The 27,743-nt window shown below is 44.5% G+C and overlaps 1 protein-coding gene and 2 long non-coding RNA genes across 6 annotated transcripts in view; 2 read left to right on the top strand and 1 right to left on the bottom strand.

Annotated features, from left to right (window-relative positions):
- The window catches only part of LOC102575623 (collagen alpha-1(XXVII) chain B), a 226,635-nt gene that overhangs the window by 149,409 nt on the left and 49,483 nt on the right, over positions 1-27,743 (bottom strand). For all 3 annotated transcript variants that reach the window (XM_019475657.2, XM_019475658.2, XM_014608190.3), the window contains 7 exons: positions 20,310-20,363; positions 18,236-18,289; positions 11,335-11,379; positions 10,391-10,444; positions 6,710-6,754; positions 3,987-4,040; positions 2,802-2,846 (listed from right to left, as the gene is read on the bottom strand). In XM_019475657.2, the coding sequence (XP_019331202.1) occupies positions 2,802-2,846; positions 3,987-4,040; positions 6,710-6,754; positions 10,391-10,444; positions 11,335-11,379; positions 18,236-18,289; positions 20,310-20,363 (351 nt within the window). The remainder of the gene's footprint in view (positions 1-2,801; positions 2,847-3,986; positions 4,041-6,709; positions 6,755-10,390; positions 10,445-11,334; positions 11,380-18,235; positions 18,290-20,309; positions 20,364-27,743) is intronic.
- Positions 432-8,609, top strand: LOC109280224 (uncharacterized). Of its 2 annotated transcripts, none has more exons than XR_002086465.2 (3): positions 432-747; positions 6,330-6,534; positions 7,724-8,609. It is a non-coding gene; the product is annotated as an uncharacterized LOC109280224 (long non-coding RNA). The 2 variants fall into 2 exon arrangements; XR_002086466.2 differs by lacking the exon at positions 7,724-8,609 and adding an exon at positions 7,406-7,641 and having other exon boundaries at positions 433-747.
- On the top strand, positions 10,440-20,597 carry LOC109280225 (uncharacterized). The gene is made up of 2 exons (XR_002086467.2): positions 10,440-13,503; positions 14,442-20,597. It is a non-coding gene; the product is annotated as an uncharacterized LOC109280225 (long non-coding RNA).

Raw genomic sequence — 27,743 nt, 5'->3', positions numbered from 1 at the left:
GCCAGCTGCCCAGCTGAGGACCATAAAACTTCAATGCTCCCAGCCATCACACTGTTAAGCATGAAGATTTAAAAACAGCCATGCTGGTCCCAAGGTTCCAGCCTGCCCTCGAAAGAAACAGCGGTCCTGCAGCTATCACGGACTTGTGTTATTCCAGTCTCCCTGAACATCATCTTTAACGATAATTCTCTCTACAATTCGTCCCCAAACCTCTCTCTTTGGAGCTCCTTAGTGCCACACAGATTCAATGCTCTCACTGTGACGTTTATGATGCGCTGTAGAGAGAGCGGAGTGAGACGGGGAGTCAGCTGAATGGCTGTTCTGGGGACATGCTCACCATGTTTCTTACAGCTCTGCTGGGCTTAACTCCACTGGAATGGTTTCAAAAGCTGACTCACGTCCAGTTCGTCTGTTTTAATCTTTACACTCTTACATCATTCTGGGAGGCCCACAGTACAACACACAAAATACCCACACTTAATCTTTCCAGGTCGAATACCAAGCAAAGCTAGGTACAAACACACATCTGGCACAAACTCCTTTCCTCCTTAACCACTTAGGGTGGCAGCTGGTGCAGGCTGCAACAAGAGTTCTGTCTTGCAAGGACAAACACGCGCGGGAGAGGAAGAGCAGCAGTAGCAGCATACTAACGGCGAACGTAGCAGGACAGGAGTGTGGCAGGCAAAATTGTACCAGGCATCCTGACAGCGCACATCTCCTAAGGGGCAGCACGTCCCTGAAGATAAGGTACTGGAGTGGGAGTTGGGTAGGCTGGGTTCTCTCTTCTGCTCTATCAGGGATTTGCTGAGTCAACTTTGGCAAGCTGCTTACCCTCCCCACCTCTCCATACCATAACAATATACTCGTCAGCGGGGCTTTTAATTTACATCAGCGCATTCACAATTTGTGATAAATCCCTCACACTGCATGGTGGAGACAATGCTGGCATTTTTCCAAAGGAATCTAAGGGAATTAGGTGCTCTGTGAAACCCCACTGGTGTACCTAAGTTTCCTTTGAACTTTTCAGCTTAACTGCCTGTGTTTTTGCGAGTGAGAATCCCATTGATCTCAGGGGAGCAGACTGTTTGTAACACTGACCGCTGGACAAAGCCTTCCAAGTGGAAGATCGGGGGGAAAAAAAAGGTTAAACAGCTGGAATGTGTTGAGCATACAGCATGCTGTATGTGGAAACACGTCAGAGCCCAGAAACCCTCAGCATTTCCCTGTACCTAACGACAGTTGCCTTGTTTATTTTATTCTGGTCAATAAGTCATAGCATTTCGACTGATGCTTTGCAATTATTCGCTGTAGAGGTTTCTGATGTGATTCGCGGTCTGCAGAAGTATAAGACAATCTGGCAATTTCTCTCCCTATCTTTTTCCCTCTTCTCCCAAAGAGAAGAACAGTTCACGAGGATGAATGTGGGATTGTCAGGATGTTTGCATGGCTTTCATTGTGAGAATGACACCAAGTGGTAGGCGTGGGACTCCTAGAAAGCACATGTTCGCACGCAAGGATGAGCGAGGGGGTGTGGTGGATTTTTCTGCAAGTGGGTGAAGGGGCATTTTACAAGGAAGCACAAGAGCATAATGCCAAGAACAAGGAGATGGGGCAGAAATGTGCATTACGGAACAATCAGGGCGCAAAAAAGGTACTAAAATACAAGAGAACAAGAATGAGCCAGCCCAGGAGCTGTTGGAGAGCTAGTGACGCCACATCTGCCAGTGGATGTAACGGTCCTGGCAAGACAAGCACGCAGAAGAGAGCTCACATAGGAGAGAATAGGCACAGTAATGGTGTAAGAGTGCTGAACAGCTAATACAGGAGAAGGGCGCACACCCAGCATGCCAGGAGTACAGCTCTCCAGCCTGTCTTTCATGTGCAGGGAAGATTCACCCCATCAACTCACCCAGTCCAGTTTAGGACACTGGAACTACAATTTTAGTAGGGTCACATTCACTGCTGAACACAGTCCCACAAGCCTTACCCTTCTCTCCTCCCTTCTCTGTGTTCTCTGCTCTGCTCGCTGCTCTCCTGCTTCACCGCTGCATGATTTGACTGACGGTGGCATGGCAGCCTCTGCCATTGCTGCTCCTGCCCTCTTGAAGAGCCATTTTGCAACCCTCTGCTCCATCAACTCTCCTTTACAGTTTTAAGTCTTGCGTCACTCTCTCACCTGGATCTCGAACTTCCCTTCCCTGCTGAGCATTTTTATCTGATTCAGCCTCCTCCTGTCTAATGAATGTTAATTATGTCATAAAGCTCACTGGTGGTACAGCTACAAATATTGATCACAAAGCACCCTTGTATCTATTGACATGCTCTGAGCAAGGAATGCTGCTGCACGCATGATACCTGGTGAGTATAGTCATGGGAAAGAGTGAAAATTGCTCCTGATCTGGGACTGCAATGGCACTCATAAGTAGGCAGAAGGGAGTGGGGATAGGTAGGTAGGAAATACTACGACATTGGAGAAGACCAGCTAGGAGGAGGTTGCAACAACAGGACCTGTTACAAAAACCAGAATGCTTAAAAGTAACCTACAGAAGATAAGAGTTCGGTGAGTGTGTAGTTTGTGTGACAATAACAGAGGCGTGTAAGAGGAAGAATGGAGAACAGGCTGTGAAACAAGGGGAAGAAAGTTAAAATCCCCAGTTTGCTTAAGGAAAGGTATCAGGATTTTTTTTGATCCTTCCAGTTAGCTCCTACTAGAAGTTATGGGAAAGACTCAGTCAGCATCAAATATTTTGTTTCCAGTTTCATTCAACAAAAACTGCATAATAGACAAGGAAAAACTTTACCGGCCTACCCATCTTGCCCCTCTTCCCAGGAACTCCGGGGATCCCCTGCAAGGAAAACACACAGAAAAAAAAAAGTCTGGTTGGGGAAAAAAAATCAAAACAAAACTAAGAGGAATAAAAACAACCCAATAGCTGCAGCATTGTTCAGAAACCCAAATGTCAGCTATTTGCAGTCAGCAGTAAGAGCAAGGGAGTGTAGGAAGACAATTAACCTTAACCCACTGACTGTAACCTTCCCATAGCGCATGCACAAGCACCATCCACACCCAGGGGCAGAAGGCTGAAAGTGCTCAGCAGGAGCAGTAATTAAGCTACTGGGCTGGAACCAAATGAAGACTACAGCCAAAGCACTTGCTGGAGAGCTTCTGTTTATGTTTCTTATTTTGTTATACAAGCATTAAATCAGCCACTCCAGAGCATTAGATAGTTCCTCCCATGTGTGCGCGCACACATGCACACGCTCCTGGGGCCTGTCTTGTTTCTGGAGCCTGTGTTTGTCAATGACGTGGAGGAAAAATAGAAGTAATACAATCCACATCTTACAGTGAACCTCCTTGGATGTGGCTGGGGGCTGAGTGGGTCCTTTACTGCATGGATGGCCAACGGCAGGAAAAGAAGGGCCTGTGAAGCTCTTTTCAAGGTCAGAAGTAGTGACATGCAGAAAGGGATGAGGACAGAGGGATCTATGACCCAGGACTAGGATTCCCAGAGGTGACTAGCCATACTTTGTGCTTCAATTTTTGATTGACCAGCTTGAGATGCTGGAAAGAAACTAATTGTCAGACAATGCCAAGCAGCTGACCTCTGTAAACCAGGCCCCTTCAAAGGGTCTCCAGTTGGCCATCCAAAATCAATAGTCACAGTGGAAAAAGGGATTGTTCACTTAAACACTGGCTTTCTTCCATAAAGATGTACCAAAAAGAAAAATACAATCCATTTGAAAACTCCCCTCTGTTGAATCAAAGGGTAGGAGCTCCCTGCTTGGAAGCCATCTTCCATACAAGGAAAGGAGCATGATGAAGAGGGCAGCTATTTCTTTGTCTTAGCTGTAGGCCCTCTTGCCTGTACTCTGAGTAGTGGGGAAGGCAAGGGATGAGTCACATCCAGAATGGGCTGCAATAGGTACTGGAGAATCTGGAGATAGACAAAGAGCACGTGCCAAGGCTTTCCTCGCAAAATACTCACTCGTTCTCCGTCAGCCCCTGGCAGCCCAAATAATCCTGGGAGACCAATATATCCCTAAGGAGAAGAGGAAACAAGAAGTCAAATACATTTCTTCTTCCTAGCTATCAATCTGTCTGTCCTTCCTGAACAGCAGAGGATCCTCCAGCGTTGGTCTATGGCAGTCGTGATGAAATAAACCTTGAGGCAAGTGTATATGCCCATGGACTGCATGGTGCTGGCTTCCACGATGTAGTCCAAGGGCACATACCCTCACACCAGGGATCATGAGAACTCCGCGCAGGAAGAGGCCAGTCGGATGTAACCTTACCTGGGCTGGGTCTGATTGTACCTGAGGGAAATGGAGCTTGGTTTCAGATTAGCAGGAGTTACAGCCACAATCATCTGCATGCCCATGCCAAGCAGAGACCTTTAAGGCCCTGGTCTTCCTGAAGGTCTACAAAGATTTTTTTTCCCCCTCTACTCTTGTTGTCACCCAGGGATACTGATTCCAGCCGCAGTACACAACAGCCCATCACACATCAAGTTCCCATGCTCCCTGTCTCCAGTTGCCTTGTATCATACAACTGTCCTATATCAAACAGTCCCTAGAGTCTCCTCCCAAGCAGTCTATACCGACCTATGAACCACCTTACTTGGCTTGGTACCCTTCTTCTGATGTGCTGCGGTGCTACAAACTATGCAACACCTGAACAACTAAATGATAGCTCTATTCAAAGCCATAAGTTCTTTCAATACCAAATTCCTTCCTGAGCTCTTTCCCGACCTTCTCTCCACAGGAGCCAAGGACCCATACTAAACAATGCATAGGTGCAGGAGGCGACCCTGTGTGCCCAGTTAAACTTCTTAATGCACATTCACAGTGGCTCAGCTTTCAGTGTGCCTACATTCCCTCTGCAATCGAACCATGAAAATTAATGCTCTGTTTAGCACAAGGTTTGCTCCACCTAGGTTCATTAGCGATCGCTGGGGTTCAGGTCTATGACATTTCTCTAGTGCTTTAGGATCCTGCATAGGCAAAAGCTGCTGTCAAAGTGCTACGTTTCCTTTCACTTACAACAGTCAGAGCCTTGTGCTTAATTTGCTGCACTCAGTGATTAAAACAAAGTTACCTTGTGTGCTGTCTTTTGCAAGGGACCATTTCTGCCAAACATGCCGAATCAAAAGGAAACAACTTTTAGCAGAAAGCCACTTGAACTGACTCCCCAAAAGTCATGTCACCACACAGTAGGTATCAACTGCCAACACTGAATCACTTGTCTACCCCAACACCAGCAACCCCTCACTGCCACCTACACTTCTCCGCTTATCCGTCACAACGAGGCTCCTGCTCTTTGGAGAATCCATCATACTTTTACATCCTGTTTCAGTATTTCAGCTAGTTAGTAGCTCCATATAAAACAATACTCTGGTGGTATGTAAAACTGCTCAGAGAGGGCCAGCCATCCAACTTGTTATCTGCTTTCTTGTCCTGGATCACACACAAATCCATTTAATTGTTGTGTTTGTTCCCATGCTCCCCATTGAGAAAAGGATATGTTGCTGAGGCAGTCAAGAATTCAGTGTCTTTCACCCATAAAAAGTTGAAGTCTGGGCTAAGAGATGTCAAGGCCCATTTCTAATCAATTGTAATAGAAGTGAAACTTTCCATCCTTGGGGAGCTCAAAAAAATCTCAGCCCTCAGTATTCAGGAGTCTTGATGGACATTTTAAAGTCTTACTCTGTGTCAAAGACCGTAAATAGTCATGCCAGTACTCAAAACCTACAGTTTTCAGTGATCAATAATCACACAAATCTCTAGTTCAGCGTCCTGGTTAGGTCAGTAAACTGAGTGTCAGAAACAGGGCTACTAAGAGAAGCAAAGTAGGTAAGTAAGCTGTACTATCACAGATCTGTCTCTACCGCAGTATATTAAACAACCGATCCTTCCTCCCACCCCTGCCATTTCTCTCCTTAGTACAGGAATAAAGTTAGCTATGGGGTCAGCCTTTCTTTATTGTTTGCAGTTTTTCTAGTGATGGAAGCCAGCTGGTAGCATTTACTGATGCTGGGGAAAGAAACACGTGGTAGGGAAACAGGCACTTTTATTGGCCCAGAGTGTCATTATGGATTTGTAATTGCTGGCAGAGAGCAGAAGGGTGGTTATCTGTTGTTTTAATTATAAAAAAAGAAAAGTCATCCTTCATAGTCCGAAGGAATCCCCCCTCCATGTGCTCGATACAAAAAGCCTACCCAAGCTGTGGAGCAGGAACATTATTGTTCTTATTTGCATGTGGTTTCAAGATGTTGGCTTGTTATACACTGAGATGTAAACTCGTCCTAAATTTTGCTGTTCATAACATTCAGGACCAGCCTGTACCCAGAAGAACCCCTCTTTAGCATGTTCCCAATATGCTTAATCACCACATTTGTCAAAGCAGAAGAGGCCCCACAGACTGAAGCTGGAAGACCAGACCTCTGGGATCGGTACCCCATGCACTTCTCTCTACTTCTTTGCTCTTGGCTAAGTGATGGCACCATCAGCATTAGGAAATTTGCTTCTTTGATTTTGGTACGTTTCAATTTTGAACAGATTGGGAATTTAATGATGCACTGACTTAATGAGCTCTGTGTAATATCAATAACTTGAGAAGCTTGTACTGGTTGTAAAGTTGAGTACAAGGAGGGGGAGGTATCCGGTGGTGAGTGTCAGGAGAGAATACAGTGAAAAGGAATGGCTTACTTACCCGATTGCCTTTTGGACCGGCTCTGCCTATTGGTCCAGGTAGACCCTGAAACACAAGAATAAGAACAAAGACAAATGTGGACAGGTTTTAACTTAACCCAAGTGAACACTGCCAAATTTACAGCACTATTCCCAGTGTGCTTCTGCTGCTTTGGAGACTAACCCAAGGGTTATCATCAAAGGAGAATACAAAAAAAACCCAGAACAATTCCCTAATTGTTGTGGAGAAATGACTCTACAAAACTTGGTAATTTTAGAAAACACAGAATGCATGCAACGGGACCCAAACCATTCAATCTAAACTAGAAAATTCTGGTCACAAAGACCAGGAAGGCTGGCACAGTGGGGTGCAAGTTACATTACTGGCAATATAAAATGACACTGTGCAGACTGTATCCCTTGCTCAAATGGCAGGGTTGAGTTTGCAGCTGCTGAATCATGTATATAAGAAGGCAGGTCTTTGCAATGACAAATACACCTTAATGCCTGGGAGGGGAACAAAGATGAGACCTGACTCAAATCACACAGAAAACACTGGAAGAACTCTCTTTGACTTCCACAGGCTATGGATTAGCCCTGCACTACAGATGCTGTATGCAATTAAAAATAGATTGTGGACTTAAGTACTCCAAGTTGTGAATGACCACTTTATCATTAGCATCTGGCAGATTTGTAACTAATTAATCTACTTTTCTAGGTACAAGCTAGCTGGGCCCAAGTCCTATTCCTCTTGATGTCAATAGTAAAATTCCCATTGGTTTCAACAGAAGAAAAGAAAGATCATCCACCCAAAATGAGCTAACTTGTAGACTCTGCCCAGGGCATCAGAGCCTATGGAAAGAAATAAAAATAAGCTTCACTGTATCTCTGTACTCATCACTTCTCCCTTAAGTACTGTGAAAACGGATCCTATAAAAATGCATAATGAGCTTCCATGTTTATTGTCTTTCATCGAGTCTCCAGATTGTATTTGTCTACTTTCCAAGTAAAAAGGATTAATTCATATTTTCTTTAGTTGGCAGCTCTGTGTACTCAACCTGGGATCTGAAAGTCAAGCTGTGTTCTCTTCTGACTCATGTATCATCACCCAGAAGAAGTTTTCTACCATCAAAATATAGTTAACAAGTCTACCTATGGTGCACGAACCAAAATAAAGCCAAGTTCCCTCTCTCATACCACTGCAGAGCCAGCACAGCTGACAGGAGTAACAAGTAGTAAAATCTTAGTAAAATAATCAGAGCTGATGCTGGGTACACAGTGTCATCAAGTCTGTGGAGAAAACACGTTGGGGTTTTTTAAGTCACTTTCCTGACCAAAATTGCATTTTATAAAACACTATTGTTCTCTATGTATTTGGAAACATATTTTGCCCACTTTATCTGCTAGGGTGTAGGATACCACTGAACTCTGTTAAGCAGCACCCATTTTCCTGTATGTTTTTTGTTGCTCAGATGGTTTTTATAGTGGTTGAGCTGATAAACTCATGCTGACGGAATATTCTCAGGAGCTTTGGGGAGCAGCATGAACACAGCATTTGCAATCAGGTATATACAAATCTCAAGATTTTTTCCAATGTATGTCTGCACATTTATGCCTGAGCTCCACAGACTGACGTATCTCTTGTAAGGTGTCAGTTTTATATTTCTAGTGTGTATTAAGTGGACCCTCAGTTACTCACGTACATTTGTAAGATGTGTGAATGCAGAAAATATTATCTAATATATGTACTAGGTCATTATCAATAATGAAATTAAGCCTGCATCTGTATATGACAACTTTTATATAAGTATCCCTACAGTGCAAGTGTAGTGTTTAGGCTAGGTCAAGGTATAGCGCAATTGTAGTTGGGGTCTAAACCGTAGCCAGCCCTAGTATGTGCATATTAAAGCATTCAATTTGAAGCACAGCAGTGTTTGGATCTGCACAGAAAATGCTTGGTGCATTCTGGGCCCAGCATCCTTAACTCAAGTGACTAATTCTACAACAACCAGTCGAGCATCACTGGCTGCTCAGCCCTACTGACAAATCTTGTTCAGGTGCCTGAATATGGATCTGGGAGCATACATTTAAGGTGGCTGTTTTTAATAATCTTGATGATCTGACCTGGAATAAATAAAATATTACAAGTTCAGGCCCTCCATGACCAAGGTCCATGGACACTTCCATCTGGAGCCACAGGCAAATTCTCTACCTTCTTGCCAGGCCCACCAGCATCACTCTAGAGCAATAAGTAAGCAATACACGAGGTTCTGTTTTCTTTCCCTCTACAGACTCTTCCCTTCTCTAAGTGTTTCTGGCAAATAACTTGAGAAATGCTATTTTCTTATGTTCTCTGTTTCATGCGTAAATGATTATTGTGCTGGTGGGCTGGCTTATTCAGTGTTGCTTGCAATGGGCCTACACAGGAACAGAAACTGATGTGGAATGATGGTTTGTCATTTGGGCTTCATGTGGAGTGAGGGTCACTTCTGGCATCCCTGATCTACAGTTATCTCCATTATAGTGTGTGATTTTATAGTGGTTTATATTCTTACTCCCAAACCATAGCCCCCTTGCCCTTCTGCTGCTCCTCACTCCTGACCCACAGTACCTTGCATTTCTGAGATTTGAATAGTTATCCAAAATTTAAACTAGATGTCTTTTTTCTCCTCCCCCATCCCAAAGAAATAAATGGGCCTTTTTAAGGTTCCCCTATAAATACACTTTCTGGGGACCCCCCTGTCCCTGTCCTCAAGCTTCAAACCCCCCACACATACCCACAGCCCCCCACACCTTCACAAATCCCCCCCATACACACACCTGCCCCCCCAACCATACAAAGGATCTGCATAATTTTGCACAAGTTTGAGATTTTCTGCACCTAATTTTGAATTTTTAGCTGTGTGATTCAAATTGCGATTACTTGCGACTATTTTTTTTAATCGCACAACTAAGCACAATCAAATTTTTTTAATTGTTTGACAGCCCTAATTATAATACACTAATTTCCCAGTAAATGTGTTTCTTGTGGGGCTGGATGATTCACCAGTGCTTGGATATAGATAGTTACTGGGAATCTTTGTGACAAGTCAAGAGATCCTCCAGTACTGTTGTTCCAACCCTTCAACTTCATAGACTGTAGATGCTGCATTTTCTCTGCATAACAAAGGGAATACATTTTCCATATCCCTTGACCCTATCTTTATTTGGGATATGGGTATGTGCCTTGGATGCCAGACACATGGAATATCTAACTCTTTGGAACATATTCAGCAGGGTCTCATCCATAAGGGATTTTATGTACAGAGTAGATGCCGCAGTACAGAGTCAATATCTGTGAAGGAGCAAGACATGCTTAGTGGCTTTTTCTTTGCTTATGTCTGTAGCCTATTTCTCTGACACCCAGTGCAAGCGTAGATCCTGCAATGACCATATTTGCATGAGATCACCCAATATCCTGAGCAGATTCTCCAGTGATCACAAGTGTGTTTGTTTCTTAAAGGCAATGACAGTAAGGAAGGGACAATATTCACTAACAAATCCAAAAGGACCACATAAATTTATGCAAAAGCAAGGGGGAGGAAGGGAAGAAAAACCAAACACATTTCAAGGAGTCTGCATTGTATATGTTGGGGGGGATGCTTGTAGCTACCTGCACACCCAAATCACTACTCTGTGCACAGCACGATAAGATTTACTGCACCTGCCTGCCAGGATAACCTTTGGCACCTGGGCTCCCATCTGGTCCTCGTTCACCCTTTAATAAAAAAACCGAAATAAAAGATGAGTACATGAAGGTGATGCTAGTTCCCCTGCCTACGAGTTTTTAGCTACCTTGTCCTGGGGAAGGGCTGCAGATTCACTTGATACAGATTTATAAAGAGAGAGAAACGTTGGATTAAAAGCAGCAGTGGGAATAAATTAATGAAGGGAAAAAACTAACAGAAGCCAACTTGACAGGATCTGAGCATTAACTAAGTGTTGCTATCCACTCCCCTTCCCCCCCAACCTCTCCGGTGAAACCTGCAGATAGTTTGGAACAAGGAGCCTAAGAGAAGGTGCAAGTCTGTGTCTATATCTCTGGCATATGGAACTGTTTTACTAGGGTAAGAGCTCTGCCAAAATTCTTTAAAACTAAATGAATTCATGTATAATATCCTTTAACATCATCTCTAACAGGCCCTGCTATTCATTGCTGTTTTACTGCAAACATTAGACTTATCCAAATAAAAATGGTGGGGGGAGGGGGGAAAGGGGGAAAGAATTACAACCTAGTAAGATGTGGTTAGTAAACTCCAGCAGAAAAATTAATGTAAAGGAAAATGGGTAAGTATGAGTCTGTGCCTATTTCAACCATGCAAACTTATGCCAGGTTGGGCAGTAAAGACTAGAAATAAGTTAGAAGCGTAACTTAAGTCCTTTCCCACCATCCCATTGATGCATAGTCAATGTATGTACATAACTCCCAGTTGGCATGAGCAAACTGCATTAACTGTCTCTGCATCAAACTATCCCTAGAAAAGCATATTGACTGTACCAAGCAGGTTGATAAATGACACGACTTCATTTCAGGATATCATCAGATAAGAAACAAGGAACCCGACCCTCTTGGTAGGTTAAATTTTCAAATCTGGAAGGAACACTCACCTGGTCTCCAGGATGACCTGGTGGTCCAGGATAGCCTTTGTATCCCTATTTAAAAAAAAAATCAGAGAAGAGAACAGAATAAAATTACATACACTTAGCTTGAATTTCTCATCAGACCTCAGAAGAAAGCTCTACGGAAAAAGAAGATTTTAGATGTGGAGGAAAGGTAGGAGTCGTGCTGACTTTTCACCACCCACCTTGCCTTTATCCTGCTTTTTAGACTTCAAGTTCTTTAGGGCTGTTTTCCAGGATTTACCAGAAACTTGCTTTGAATATAGAGTAATGGTTTGGGATGGCAGGCATGTTAGACTTTTGCTTTTTCTATAATGTTATTGTAGCCATTAAAAATAAACTTGTCTCCATCAAATAATCAAACTAGATTAGAAGATTAAATTCAGTTGCAGAGTAGTAGTAGTATTATGCAACCATTGATCCTTCTGGATCATGATGTATGCACGAGAGGTCACCCAGACCTTTGACACGTATGCCCAGGCAGGGCTATGGAGAGAGAAACGCTGTAATTGGGTTAGTCATAAGGTTATAGAGAACAGAAAAGTGTAATTTGAAACAAACCTTGGAAAAAATATCAAACCTCAACAAAAAAACTACAGGAATAACGAAATACCTTCAGGTTGAGCTATAACGGTTAACTATTTCCTGATCTCTAATCCCTACGCCCTGTCTTGGCATAGGGATCCCAGAAGGTCACTGTGCGGTAGTGGAACATCCTATGTAATATATTTTTCCTGCTCTAGGAGTCACAACTGAATCCTTTTTGGCGAAGTGCTTCAGTTCACTCACCAGATGAGCCTGGGACTATTCCTGTTCTACAGTTCTGTTCAACTGCCTTTTTTATTCTTCCCACAGGATCTTCTAGAACGGCCGGCTAATTTTCCCTGACAGCAGTATGTGGCCCTCATAATGATCCCTGGGATTCAGCCCAGTCTTCTTTGCATTCCTCTTTATTTACTATTTCAGGTATTTGGATTTGGAGAAATGCTTAATCCCTCATCACCCAGTTTCTCCTGCTTGAGCTTACCATTATACTGCAACCCTGTGTTTTCTTTCTGTCTATAGAAAAAAATGTGATTTTCTTTAAAGATCCTATGAGTGGCAAGGATCCTGAACCTCGTAGAATTAGATAACAAAAGTCCTGATCCAGAACCTATTTGGGTCAATGTGGGCACTGCTATTGACCCAAGGGTTTTTTTAAAGAGACTTGCGAAGAGGACTGACTGGCTCAGGTAACAGGATAAAGTTTACCAATGGATCTCCAAGCAGGTAGTGACCTAAAGTTTGCACAATCCAATGGCTTTGGGTGGCATATGACTTTGTTTCCTTTCTTAGATATTTCAAAATTAGTGCTATGCCCACTGGAGAACTGGTCAGGAGCTTAATGCTTAGCCTTTTGCTCAGAGACGGCGCCGAATTCAGGAGGAAAAAAACTGCTACATTTGTACCACGCTCCAAACCTCAACTGGGAAGGACAATGAATAACCTGTGCTAATTTTAGATCCTAGATACTACGTCCATGTTGAGGCTCTTGCTGGTTGATGGGTTACATATTGGCCAAATGCACTGGAGAGATTCTATTTCTTTAAGAGTTATCACCGGATGCCTTGGGGTATTTCTGTCTCTGGGCTCTGTCCATCCCATACTCTACAGGGACAGTGAGGATGTGAGCTTTCCACTCCGCTCGGGCACCACGACTGCAGGTAGCTGACTCTAGGGCTCACAGCTAAAGTCAGTCACTCTCTAAGTCAGGGGTGGGCAATTATTTTGGGTGGAGGGCTGCTTACTGAGTTTTGGCAAGCCATTGAGGGCCGCATGACAGGCAGCCGGGGCAGATAAATATTAATTTTCAAATTTTTTAGGGGCCCCACAGGCCAGATAGAATGGCCTGGCGGGCCGCATCCGGCCCGCGGGCCGTGTTTTGCCCAGCCCGGCTCTAAGTGCACTCATCTGGAACCAGCAGCCCACTCACTATGATCGCCAATGTCCAAACAAACAGCAGGAGCCAAAACCAAATGTCCATAGAGCAAAAGTTACTCTCTATCAAAACAGCTCTTCCTTTCTTCATAGGCAACTGTTTCCATCACCTTTGCTCATGGGGCAGGCACTACTGGGGCATCATCATCATCACACACTGCAGTGAATGAATACCTACAGGTGAGACCAGGGCAATGCTTTAGGCAGCAGCTGGAAAAAGCTGTTTGCAGAAGTACTGGACAAGAGGAACAATTTCTCTTCTCCAGCCACTGCCCAGCATCAGATCCTAATCATCACATAAATACCCCCAAGTCAATGTCTTGGAATCTCAGCTTTGAGACCTGCAATGTGCCGTCAACCTGACATAAGCCTACAACCATTTCTGAGACTTGAATAGTTATCCAAAATCTAGACTAGATGTCTTTTTTCTCCTCCCCCATCCCAAAGAAATAAACGGGCCTTTTTAAGGTTCCCCTATAAATACACTTTCTGGGGACCTAGCTGCAGGGAGTTAAGTCCAGATTTAAAACTTCAGAGGTTCTCGTGTTCAAAGAAATTCAAGCCCAGGCATGTGCGTGCATGCTTTCTTTCTCTCTTTCACTCTCTCTTTCCCCCACAACCCCCTCTTTTTAATTTTCTTGCTGTACAACACCCTGTAACGCAAGCAGCTGGGCTGGCATTTGAAGGACCAGCTGTGAAACAGAGAGCAAATGTATTTGCATCAATGGTAGATTTTCTCTTCCTAGCTCGTGGGTGGAGGTAGCATCTCATTATTAATGCCTTGTGTACTGCAACAAAGTTGGCACTGAAAAAACAGATATAATCCCTTTCAGAAACTATCTCCACCCATGGAATAAAAAATTCCTTCTTCCCTAAGGAGGAAAAGGTCTCTCTTTTAAGAGCCCCGTCAAGGATCTGATTTGGATTTCAGAACTGGAATATCTGTAGGAGAACTGGAGCCAGGTCCATATCAAATCCAAATCAGGTCCTAACGCTAGGTGCAGAAGGTCATTGGAGAGCATTGTGCAGGCTAAAAGAATGAATCTTTTTTGTGCCCCTAGACAGACAGTCAGGGAGAGGGGAGAGAAACGTTTTAATTCTTTCCTCTTCCTTTTCAGCTCTTCTTCTCTCCCTCCTAAAATATAAAAATCAAGTGTAAAAGTTTCCTTTGGAAATCGCAGATCCAGAACACTCAGGAATTGGATTGCTCCTCAGGACTGCGAATGCACCATGGTTGGAAGAGGGAGACTGCGACTATAAATACAAGTCCTGAGCTAATGTCTGCACTAAGCATGACAATGTTTTATCTATAAAGGCTAGTGAATAGCTCTTAAGCTAAATATATATCTAGCCCATTATTGCTGCGTCCTATTAAATATGATCTTCATTGTTTAGAGTGAACTCAGGGGAGTTTAAAATGTGTGTTTCTGCACATTAACCTGTGATTACCACTGTCTGAGGTTAATTGTAGTGAGGACAAAAAAAGCTTATGTATTCTAAGGCTGGCTGGTATGTGAAAGTGTTTACCTGCCGCATTCCTCTTTAAATAGCACTAAAATGACAGGGAAGAGCATATGAAAACAACTGCATTTGCTTTCCTATCCAAACACTTCCTGATGATTACAGGGCATTAAACATAAAGGGCTGCGATTTCAAAAGGAAATTACACTTCACTGAAAGGTTTGCTCATCTGTGACGAGGTTTATATCCATGCTATCTCTAGCTACAATGCCTTGCTTTCTGCGGGGACTGGAGGTGGTCTGACAAGCTCATCTGGCCAGGCTGGAAGAGGCTGCTTGCTGTGTGCTGCCTCTTTGGAAGGAAGGGCTTCGGGCTGGATCCCTGAACTGGGAATTCAGTAAATTTAGGTCCAGTTCCTAGCTCTGTCTCCATGACCTTGGGAGAGTCTCTTAATCTCTCAGTACCTCACTTTGTCAACCCTTATGTTCAGTTCCAGCTGTTCAGGTCTCTGTACAGTTTGTCTCAGGAGAATCAAAGCATTTTGCTAAAATACATTTGCAAGGCAGCCATTGCCTGCCTCCAACAGCCAAAAACCACACACCATTCATGGGTTCTTAGGCACCAAAAGAGAAGCCCTTTAAGCTAAGGTTTTGCCACCATTTTCTAAAACTGCTGTGCAGCAAAAATAAAATTTGTTCCATGTGAAGAGGATGAGAACGGCATCTCTCTTGGACAAAACCACAGCATTTTTGGTATCCCATGTCTGAGCAGCTGGTTGCAGTTGGGCACAGGCAAAGGTTTTTGTGGGTGTCCTGAGGCCAGAGCATTCAAATCTGCAAAGAAAAGATTCCCTCCCCATGCATTTGCATCACAGAGGTGTTCTTATGGTGCAAACCGTACCACGCTAAACCACGTCCTTTTGGTAGTGGCTCCAGCTCAGACTGCAGGGGAAGGAAAAATGTCTTGTGGTAGAGGGAAAATTCTCTCTCTCTGGAACTTCTTACACAGCATTTGCAGATGAATGGAGCGCCGTTCCATCCAAGCCACAACATGAAGCTCTTTCCCATCAGTCCCACAAAAGGAGAATGCCATTTCCTTCTTGCTTACACCAGTTTTCAAGGATTTGCCATTTTCTTGTAGCTTAACCAGACTCCCAGTCTGCAGCCAAATGCCATATTTTCACTGGGGTGATGCCAGCAGGGAATTGAGATTGAAAACTGTTTTGTCCAAATATTTCTCCAACAGCTTTTAATTTTTTTTCTTAATTTAGAAGTCTAATAAATTCCAGGCAGTACCAAAATGCCTGCCAGGCTAGCACTGCTGTGGTTTCATTTTAGTTATTTATTTATGTGTTTATTTTCTTGTGCAGTGCACCGCAGGAAAATCTCATCATCCACCTTACTTGTAGACTTGAAGAAACAGCATTCCCCTTTCTCCCCCACCAACACTATCCGTGAACGAGCTTCAGGAGTCTGTTTGCCAAGATCAGGTGTGGGGTCTATGGAACTGGGTTTGGGAATGTTTGTTTAATCTCCTATTCCTTCTCCACGTTTTCCACCACAGGCCTATGCTCTCCTGACACTGCATTTTGCTGCTCAAAACCGCAAGGTTTTGTTTTATGAGCTGCTATGCTAAAAAACGATGTTCTTTAGACCTAATTCATAAGAACTAGTTTGTGACAGTGGAGGTGGGATAAGTCTTGACCACTGCGCTCTTTGGCTCAATACCCAAGACTGAACAAGTATCATCACCCCTGCAGATGGTTTACAACCCCAGCTCCTGTTTTCATGACTGGTGATGGGATGGATCGGCCCAGCACCCCATGCTGCGTATTTCATGCAGGTGAAAGGTAGTCATTTGCCAGCCCTGGAGACTGAAGGCCCTTGTATAGCAGAAGCTCTTCCAAGTGGCTTTAGTCCCTGATCTCAGTGGCACTTACTTTGAGGGGAGCTTTCTCTATGGCCCGGTCACTCCCACGATAACCAGGAAAAGTAGGGAGTTTGGTGTTCAGCTTTGTAATGGTGATACCTGCTCACTGCAAATAGCACAGAAGCCCACTAACCCCATAAGCCATCAAGTAGGTTTTCACCATTCACAAGGGAATTGCTTGAACCCAGCAGGGGGAAAGTATTATCCTTTCTCTGAAACATTTAGCAAGGCCTCTAATATATTAGACTGTAAAAATATGACAACTGGGAGTCCCCTGCTGTGGGGCTGTTCTTAAGCATCCCCATGATGGGGATCCACTGTCCTCCAGAAGCCCTTTTCCACTCCTCCATCTATTGCATTAGGCTGGTACTTTGCAGTAGGGTAAAGAAACAAAACAACACTAAACTAAAATGCTTGAAAAATAAAAGCTCCCCCACAAAAGAGAGGAGCGGAGTTGTGGAATTTGCCACCACCAGAAGTGTGAGCACACTTAGTCACGGGAATGTGGCTGATGCAGGGGTGTGAGGTTGCGTACGCTGTTTCAGACACAAAGGACAGAACATGGCAGTGAGGAATCTCACACGTTAGCCCTTGACATCAGTCTTGGGGACAAGCACATTACTGGAGACATTAGGGCTACTGATGCACAATACAGAAGCAAACAAAGCAGACCCGTGTTAATTTTGAGCTCCATTCACAATGAAAGAGAGAAAGAAAAGCTTTTCCAAACCAATATGGGTTTGTCTTGCCCAAGAAACTTGATCAAGCTGAGGTTAGGCTCCATTAACATGTGCGTGATAGGCAACATCTAAACTCAACCCTTCCTTAGCATATATGCACAGAAATGCCCTGTAGGTTAATTCAGCTCCTGCCCTGGGTAGAACGATCTGAGATAAATGATATAAGCCTGCATATATACAGCCTGGGGAAACACTGCTTAGAGGAGGATATTCTAGCAGATGGGGAGGTAGTCTTTGGAGGCCTGGGTTCAATTCCTCTCCCTACCATAAACTTCCTGTGTAACTTGGAACAAGTCACTGGGCCTCTCTGTCTCTGTTCCCCATCTAAAGTGGTGATAATAGGACTGCTCCTTCTCATGGGAATGGGATTAGAAGATTGTGGGTGCTTTGATAACATGGTTATGGGGGCAATGTGTAAGTAGCTGAGATAAAGAAAGTTTAGATTGGACTTAGCATGTCTTAACTAAACCTGGCTTAAACCAAGGCATTCTTCCTTCAAGACAAAGAGTAAGAAGCCAGAAAGGCTGAGGATCGCAGTGCCTAGAAAAGTAGAATGGGAGGCAGGGCTCTCTTCCCTGCTCTGACGTGGTCTTACTCGTCTCTGTGCCTCCCTTCATCCACTTGTACATTGGGGATACCAACTTGCTCTCCTGTCCCTGCATGCCGAGGCATAATTAAATCTTCTAAAGTACACAGGAATCTTTCAAGCAGAGATGTTTAAGAAGGACAATTCTTATTTGCTGGCAATCATTTTAATTCACTAATAAAGAAAATACTCTTACCTTCCGACCAGGTGGTCCAGGCAAACCAGTCAAGCCGGGCAAGCCCATGTCTCCCTATAAGAGATCAGCGTGTCTCATTAATTTTCAGCAGCTTTTATTGGCATCTCCCATACAGTCTTACCAAATGTCTTTGGCATAGAATTCCTCAGAAATACACTGGAAAATGATTCGTGGTTCCAAAGATTAAAAGCGGACTGTAAATACACACGCTCTACTACTTAGATCATGGAAACAATGGGACCAATGAATGAATGGAAGCCTCTAGCCAGGAGAACACAACCTCCCTTTGCAATGGTCTCCTTCACTCGCACTATTTGCATTTTGACAGGAGTTGAAATGGCAAAGGAAGGACAGAATCATACTTTTCAAATGAATCAATGGATGTCCACTGCCAAATCCAGTAATCAGGCTCATTTACTGTTGCTGCTGCTGCAGCTACTACTCCTCCAGTGACTGCATTCAAATAGGTCTGACAAAGCTATTTTATTTATGTATACAGTGCTGATCAATCCCTTCCTGGCTGCTTGAATGGAGGTTGTTTTGGTTTCCAGTCTTGGGATAGGATCACTTTCAGCCCCAATTGGCATACTGGAAACATCTTAAGAATGGACTGTCCTTTGTTGCTAGCCATTTACATACCACATCCGGTCCCTAACTTTAATAAATGCCTGGCTTCCTTTCATCATCCTTAAAGAACCCTTAGGATTCCCCACATGCAGGCACTGTGTCTGATTATTTAACATGTATTTGGAGGAAGAATTAGGCATCACTCCAAACTCCAGCTGGAAGTTCCTTGTTTCTATTAATACTAACAGAAACAAGGCCTTGTTAACAAAGACTAAGGATAATCTGGGCCTTGCCTGCTCTTACAGTGAGCATGCTTTGGGAGAAAACTGTTATTGAGCTTTCTGGTAGATCTTTTCCATGTGATGCCAATTCTGATGCATCAGAAAGCTTTGTGTGGTTCAAAAAAAATCACTGTGTGTGGTTAAAATGAAAGACTCGGTTCAAAACAGTCTCAGTACTCTCTAGGGTCATCATCCTTGTTGCATCATGCTTAAAGTACTGCATCGAGACACTGGGCTTCAAATTAATTAACTGAAACCCTTCATAGCTGATACTTTCTATTAACTGCTCACTAATAGTAAGGCTCATAATGTGAGTGAGGGAAAAGGTTTATTTGGACTGGAAATAAGTTATGAAGGAAAGAGAAAGTGAGTTGGCACAAAGAAAAGGGCAAATCATTATAGATATTAGGGAAGCCTGATCATTCCTCTATTAACTTCAACATTTATATGAGCCTCTATTGCCAGGCATCAATAAAAACCAATCAACTGTGAAACAGCACAAAATTCAGCTTTTAATTTATTGAAATGAACTAGCAATAGAGCTTCTTGATCCTTACACAAGAGCTAAATAATCAGGCCTTGCTAACTGGCCTTGCATGGATTTCATTGATTCTAATCAAGCTGGGTGCAAAACTTCTGATTATTTATTGCACAGTAGGGTCGGCATATGCTAATTGGGACAGTTCTGTCTTCCTTAATCTGGACAGCAAGATGGCTGTGAAGTTAAGACACTGGCCTCCCAAGATTTCACTTCTTCACTTGGCTCTGCTGCAGACTTGCTGTATGATTGGTCAAGAAAGTAAATCAGTTCCTCAGGTCCCCCACTTACCAAGGGGGAAAATGTTTCCTTTAAACTCAAAGCTTTTTCTGCTTAGACTGCTCACTCCTTGGGATCAGGGATTGGATACTATGGCTATGTCTATACTACAATCAAGCTGTGACTGTTGCTTGCACAAATATACCTGAGCTCAGGTGCCAATCACAGGGAGCATGGAGCTCAGCACAGGCTACAAAATTCATCTAGAATGTGTAAATCCTCATTCAGCAAGCCATTCCTGCTGCCATCAGTACACAACCCAGTGAGCTAATAGCTCGCTCGGGTACTTCTACAGGTGCTTTTGTCACGCCTTCCTAAATCCCCCCTATTCGTACCTACAGCATGGAGCACATACTGATTCTCATCTGGTGGGCTAATTCTCATCTGTAAAATAAATAGCACTGCTTACCTTCTGTCCGTTGTGAGCTTTTCCGGGTGATAGCCCAGGATCACCTTTTTGACCCTAAAACAAAGAATCAAAGTTCATGACCTAGTTCAGAGAGAACACTCCTCATTTCATGCACAGGGTCTTGGCTGACATTAGCCTTGGCATTCAAAAGGAGTTTTATTTCCCCATTTCATCCCCACCTCCCAAACATTTTAACATTCATGTTTTCTGGATTGTTTTACTGGGACGGAACTAAGACTGTTTTTGAAATTGTTTGTAGCTGCTATAGCAATAAAGATTTTAAACTAATTTTGACTGCATAAATTGACTAAAGAGAGTATATGTGAAAGAAAGGAATACCACAACTTTAGTTATTTACTATATAGTTGTGATTTCTTTCCCGCGTGCACGCACACACAAATTGCTATCCAACAATACAGCTAAGACCATTGCTACTGCTATTACTAAGCAGTTCTGTTCTGCAGCTTACTAGATGCTGCTCCTTGTTTTAACTTTGGGACACACTTGAAACCAGAGGGAAAAGTTACAGTAACTAGAAGTTAGAAGCAAGACGAACAGTGGCAAGGCTTTTAGGCTGGCAGAAGAAAGAGGCACAGTGTGCTAAGTAGCCCTATTCTCTATTTCCCTTTTCCACAGCTGAGATTTGAGTTCCATATTTCCTTCTTCTCCAGAGGAACCTGAATTCAAGACTGTGGGTGAAAGGAGGTGGTGGTGGGGGAACCTCAGGAACTGAGGGTGCCTATATACATACATATGTGCACGTGCGCATGCACGTGTATGTAGTGAGGCTGCTCCAACGTGCTGTAATTACAGTGCATTCGAGCAAACTCAATTTATCGTGTCTGCTAGAGCATGGTAATTGCCATACTCCAGTAGACTCCAGCATCTTGTCTATCAGCATCCCTGCACTGAAAAATGGCAGTGGGGGCGATTTAATTAAAGCTCATTTGACACGCTTTAGTTAAAGCACCCCTGCCGCCAGTTTTCAGCACAGGGATGCTGATACACAAGATGCTCCAGGTGCTTTAATTAAAGCTGCTCTCAGGGCCACTTTAATTAAAGCACTTCCCCCCCACCTCCCGGAGCATAAATGCCCTGAGTGTCCAAAACGAATCGGTTCCTTTAGAAATTCCAGCCTGAAACGTAATAGGTGACCCCAGAACACAGCAGAGGGTAAGAATGAGCAGAGGAAGAGGGTGAAGACTCGCAGAATACCCAATTATTCCAGCATTTGGCATCTTGGATTCAGTCAATACAAAACATCTTAGATCTGTGTAGTACCCCTGTGCTGCAGCCACATGTAAAACACACAAGTATCCCCACACTATGCACTTGCCACTTGTTCTCTCTGGGACAAACAACCTACAAATCCTGTGCACTTCAACTTAACCATGGGAACTGATTACCTACCCATGCACAGGGCAGTTGGGAGGGTTAATTACTGTTTGTCAAGTGTTTTGAGGGTCCTTGGCTGGAAGGTGCTACCACAGAATCTAAAATATGAGTCCTGTTATTATTTATGAACTAGCATTTCTCATTAGTAGCACAAAGCTCTAGTTACAGCTGGATGATCAAATCTGCCAGCGGTTCACTCTGACTACATTTGCATTTGGCACTTATCCTCAAATTTCCACAGAATGGAAATCTCCCATTCTCTCTCTCTGTCCACACCATCCAACACAAGCTGAGAGGTTTGGTGAGCAAGAGACTTCTTGGATACGGACTGTAGAGAGCACTGCTGATTCGATGCAGATGTACTTGTACAAATTGTGAATGAAGACTGCTGGGTTTGCTAAACAGTAAATGAAGTCATGCAGATCATCTTGCTTTGCATTTAGCTGTTATCAGAGCTGTAGTCCCAATCTGTGACATCCTTCATTTCAGGCCTTGGAGCGACTTGTGTGCTCCATGACTGCTGAGAGCAGGGTAATATGGTCCCTGTTCCTTCTGGATTGGAGGGAATATTTTATTTTGTAAAGGTAGGACCCTACCCCGACAAGCAGATGCTTACCCTTTCCTTCCCAGACACGTGTGCTTCCTTCGGTGAATCTCTCGAGGATCTCAAAGCACTTGACAAAGATTATGTCTCATCATTTCTGTTTGGTGAACACTAGTGTATTTGATATAGAAGTGGGTAAGCTGAGGCACAGAAAAATTAACTTACCCAAGATCTGTGGCAGCACTAGAAATAAAAGGCAGAAGTACCAATGCCGTTTCTTGCTTTAACTTAGACCCCTGGCATATGTTACACTTAAGACATGATTAACTACTTAATCACGTCTTAATGACCTGGCCACATCTTTATGCAATTTATGACATGATAAAATGGGGAATAAGCTACAAAACTCTTCCACATAATCTGTGTATTAATTTTGTGGCTGGTCACCATTGTGCCTTAAATTAAACATGTAACCAGTATGCAGGGACTGCCAATCAGCTGACTGGTGGTCCTACCCCATGGGAGTCTTGAACCAGTTCAGGTGCAGTCCCGAGGCTTGGACAGCCAATTAACTGATTGGTGGTCCCAGCTGTGGGATCACGCTGAAGTCTTCAACTGGCTCCGGGGTGGTCCCAGGGCTGAGATCAGCTGATTGGTGGTCCAGCCATGGGACTGCATCAGAGCAGTTGAAGAGTCTGGTGTGGTCCCAGGGCTGGGACCAGCACTTGGCTGATGTGTCCTATCAACCATGGGACTGCACTAGAGCTGGCTCAAGACTCGTGTGTGGTCCTAGAGCTGGGACTGCCAGTTGGCTGTTTGAGGGTCTCAACCCAGAAACTGCACTGGGATCTTGAACTGGTTCTGGTGCAGTTGTGAGGTTGGCACCACCAATCGACTCCAAGACCATACAGGTTCACCAGGAACCCAGCTTTCTACTTGGTGGTACAGGGGGAGCCTGCATGATCATGATCCCGGACTCCCCCTGCACCAGCAAGTACAGCACAATTCGAACCTGATGCCCAATTCCAAATGTGTGCGCCCTGCCATGCATGTGTGGCACAGGCACAACTGTTGGTATGGATGATCAGATCCTATCATACTTTTAAATGAACATCCATCAGTGGCCTAGCAGATCACACTACCTCCCATTTTACAGGAAGAAAGGTCTTCCCCTTTATAAAAACTGCACAACTAAAATACACCAGCCTAACAAGCCCAGTACTAGCTATGTTTAAAACATCAAAGTTCCTGGAGCCAAATCACGCTCCCAAAGGAAATTTGTACTCTCAGAATAGGAATAGGGGATTTATTCAGAACAGCCACCTAAAGAAAACAGTTTAACATTTCAACCCAAAGCCTCCAGATGAGAGATATAACCCTCACTCCTTCAACTGCTTTTATGCAGCTTTTAAAAAATGCATTAGCTGATGGCAAAACTTTCTCCCCTCTCCCACCTCAGTTCTGAATATTCCTAGAATATCCTCAAAGCTACGTCAAGTCATTAGCAAGCATTTCTCTGCCCCCCCCCCCAACCTCCTAATCATATAATGAGTCAAGAACTTGGTCTTAGCACAACAGCTGTCCAAAACAAATGAAAAGGTTATCAAATACAATCATAACCTTCATTAACTAGACATGAAGTTACCACGGTTGCCAAAGACAACACAAGAAATCTGAAGTGGCAAGAGTACCATTTAAACAGTTATATATTATAAATAGCGGAGGAAAAATGAGATGGGCTACATTCTCTAGTGATGCAAATGGGTGTACTCCACTGAAATCAGTGGGGCTACGCCCACTTGCACAACAAAAAAATTGGCACTATAAATACATATACTGTACTGTTTAAAAGAGCAACTTTCTAAGTCTGGCTTATTAAACTACTAAGAGTCACCATCATGATGGAAATAAGGTGGAATTCGTAATATGGGGAATATCAAAATGTAGACTAGTTTGACAACATAACATGAGAGCTCTATGATGCAATAAAATATTACAAATACAAACACATGCATGCGCCTACATATAAGTCTTGGTCTGATAAAATTAAGCATCAGATTCCTTATGTGCAACCGACTGCTGAGCCTTATCTGCACCCTGTTAACTCAGTTGAAAATGAGCAGGGTCTTGGTTTATATTCTCAGTGTCACTGGCTTTGTGTTAGTCATCGTTTCCAGGCTCTATCTGTTTGGGAAAATTTGGTTTCATTTGTTGGATGGCTTGTTTTTTCCAAGCTATTATTATTACAAAGTGCTGTCTAGGAAGACCTCATCTAGCAGCTCTTTGACTCTCTTATGTCTCTCAGCAGAAAAAGCTACAGACAGGACTGCTTCGTTTACCTATTCATCAAGGGATTGTTAGAGGCACCAAACTCCTAGAGCTCATGTTAACTCCATTCACTGAGGTGCTGCAACTCGGGAAAAGTCAGGCCCTTGATACGAAATCTCATCTGTCGAGACTAGAAGTGAGAGGGAGTGGTAGACAATCTAATCTGCTTGCCTGCTACATGAGTCTGAGAAGTTGGGCTTTGAACACCAGCTATATTCATGGGAGGTAGACGAGAAGAGAAGGCTACAGTTCTCAGTATGGACCTGCCAAGAGGAGGTAGCGACATTTAGTCGGTGCTTTGGAAGAACTTGAAATACCTCTCTTCCGCTGCTGGGTGAGAATTCATCCTTAGCCTACGACTTAGCTGCAGCTTTCATATGACAAAGACAAACTGAGTTATCTCACTGGTTTGAAGGTCATTGTGATGAACTGGTCACAGTGGTCAGCACAGAGGCTCCCTCCTTTCCTTTCCTGGTTCTTTTCAAACCACCAGTGAGAAGGTAGACAGGCATAACTAACCAGGCAGCAGAGAGATCCTAGCTAGCGCAGAATACAGAAGCCCTGTACCTACTGGAGTCATCCTTATGGCACATTTGTCCTATGTTGCACAGCAGTCTCCACCTACTTCTGGATACAAGTCAAGATGCTAGCTGTAAACTATGGTGGGTGCTGGCTTCTTTGAAACAACCTCACTGTGACTGCAAGCTTCAAGCAATGGAGATGACCTGGGATGTTTCAACCATTGGAGAACGATGATCAAGACTGGTGTCAGCTGTCAGGTCCCCAGATTTGAATTCTACAGAGCTGAAGCATTGTGGTCTCAGTGCGTGGTGTGGCAGCAGGGGAGAGATGGGACAGGATGGGGGGTAGCAGGGATGCACACGAAGGCTCCTTCTCTGCATTGGAGCGACAAACCACAAGATGCATCAGAGCATGCTGCAAAGCACAGCCTGCCTTGCAGGAGATGTGCTTTTCTCCTGGCTTGGGAGAGGAAGGGAGATCTTTTCCTCCAAGTGTTCAATTGTATTTTATCTCCTCTAAAACTCTGCTCCATCTTAGCAGGGAAAAAACCACTGTAACTAGAATGTGTCTCTGCTCCAGACTCGTTTATCAGTCCATCAAATATTTATGCTTCAAGCCCACCTGTCCAGCATGATGTAGGAGAAAGAGCTGCAAGAAATTTTTATTTCTATCAGGGGGCCAAATCAATGCAGCTGGAGAGGAGAAAGCTCTGAAATGTTAGTGTCAGTGATCATTTTTGATGATGTGCAGGGCAGAGGCGGGCGGGAACCTCCAACCCCAAACCCAGCTTGAGTCTGCAGATTGGACAAGGCTGAATTTGCAAGGACTATGATGAAAAGATCTTGATTTGATGTGTAAGACTCCACATGTGTGATCTGGAAGTCATTGACAGGGAATAAATGTAGAACACTAAAATGTAGTTTTTACAGCCTCACTTCTCAGGCCATATAACTATACTTTAAATTTAAAACAGCTGCTGTTTGCCAGCACGTCTCTAATGCCTACTTCTTAATCACTTACAGGCAGAATGCCAGGTCTCTAGAATTTTTTTCCCCAGTGCATCAGTTAACGTTTGTAACATTTCTGCCTACTGATGAGCAGGGATCTGGGTTTTCCATTTTCCACAGAAAAACAGAATAAAATGCGGATTTCCCCCTTTACTAATGGAAAACATGGATTTCTCTTTTTAGCAAAAAACCCACGGATTTTGCAGTTTTGCAACGAGCCGTCTGCAGGCTGGCAGAGTTCCAGCTCGCGGGGAGGGAGCGGGAAGAGGGCAGGCAGGGGGCTCCATGTGCATGCATATGCACATGGCTACCAGGCAGCCTGGAGAGCAGCTCCCACAGGTAAGTGATGGGGGATTGAGGCCCCCATACAGAGGGAGTTGGGCAAGGCTAGGGCTGAGGATGTCACCCAGCCGGGCACTGCATGAGGCCCATGGCTGCAATGCGCGGCCACAGGGCCCCGGTGGGGAGTGGGATGGGGCAGCGGACAGCTCGTCCTGTGGAGGGGGGCAGCTTCCCGTTGCTACGTGCACTCCTGGGGTGCAAGGAGGACCCATGACTCCCAGATTTGTGTGCGGGGTGGGCTGCCTGCTGCAGGCTTGGGCTCCTGCCCTGCTGCCCTCCCCTGGGGCCTCTGCAGCCCGGCGGGTGCGACCGGCGCTGCACGGCAGAGCGAGGCTGCTGCGAACTCCACGCTGCCCTGGCTGTGTGTCCCCTGTGTGCAGGGCTGCATTGAGGGGCACAACCCCACGCCAATGCCCCGCTCCTGCCATGCATGCTGGGGATGTGTCGTCAGGGCAGTGCAGAGCTCACAGCGGCAAGTGGTTTTCCTGCACGGCCCCGCTCTACCCTGCAGCGCCAGGTTGTACCCGCTGGGCTGTGGAAGCCCTGGGGGAGGGCAGCAGGCTGAGAAGTCCAAACCCGCAGCAGGCAGCCCATGACCGTGGCAGGCAGCCTGTCTGTCACCACCCCGTGCACAGATCTTGGAGGCATGCGCCCCCCCAGGAGTGCATGCAGCACAGGGAGCCAGAGCCCCCCTCCCCATGAGCCTGCAGCGGGGGGTGGGGGGGAGTTGGGCTCTGCTCGGCTGCAGCAGCCACAGCCTCCTGCAGGGGGGGGGGGGTGTGCGCTGTGGGGGGCCTTTCATTTTATTCATGAATTTTGCAGTTTTTATCAGAGAATTTGCGATTTTTTTTTTTATCAGAGAATTTGTAATTTTTTTATCAGGGGAAACCAGGCTATCTGCTGATGAGTTAATGAAAGGAAGCCCCTGTGGGATGCACCTTCTTTCCCATTTGATAGGAAATCCTAGAGCTTTCACTTTGTTAGCAAAAATCTTAGTCAAGTCCTGACTTCCCCATCCCCTAACAGCATCCTAATCATTTTCTGGTCTCATGTATGACACCATGATCAGTGTTACTTGGATTTCCAGGAGCTCTAAAACTACTTCTGATTAGATAAAGTATAAAAGAGAGTCTAACTTAGCTTTCTGGAACGTCTACATTTTCTAAATAACACAAAGTATTGTATAAATTCTACGATGAGATGAGTTGGATGCTAGTAGTAGCACCAGTGCAAATACGGAGAAGAGAACTGTCCAGCCCAGAGAAGTGGCGCAGAAGAGGACAAGCAGCAGCAACG

Source organism: Alligator mississippiensis, chromosome 12 (assembly GCF_030867095.1).
Source record: "Alligator mississippiensis isolate rAllMis1 chromosome 12, rAllMis1, whole genome shotgun sequence".
Taxonomy (NCBI): domain Eukaryota; kingdom Metazoa; phylum Chordata; order Crocodylia; family Alligatoridae; genus Alligator; species Alligator mississippiensis.
The sequence above is the reverse complement of the archived record's forward strand: the minus strand, read 5'-3'. Positions and strand labels throughout refer to the sequence as shown.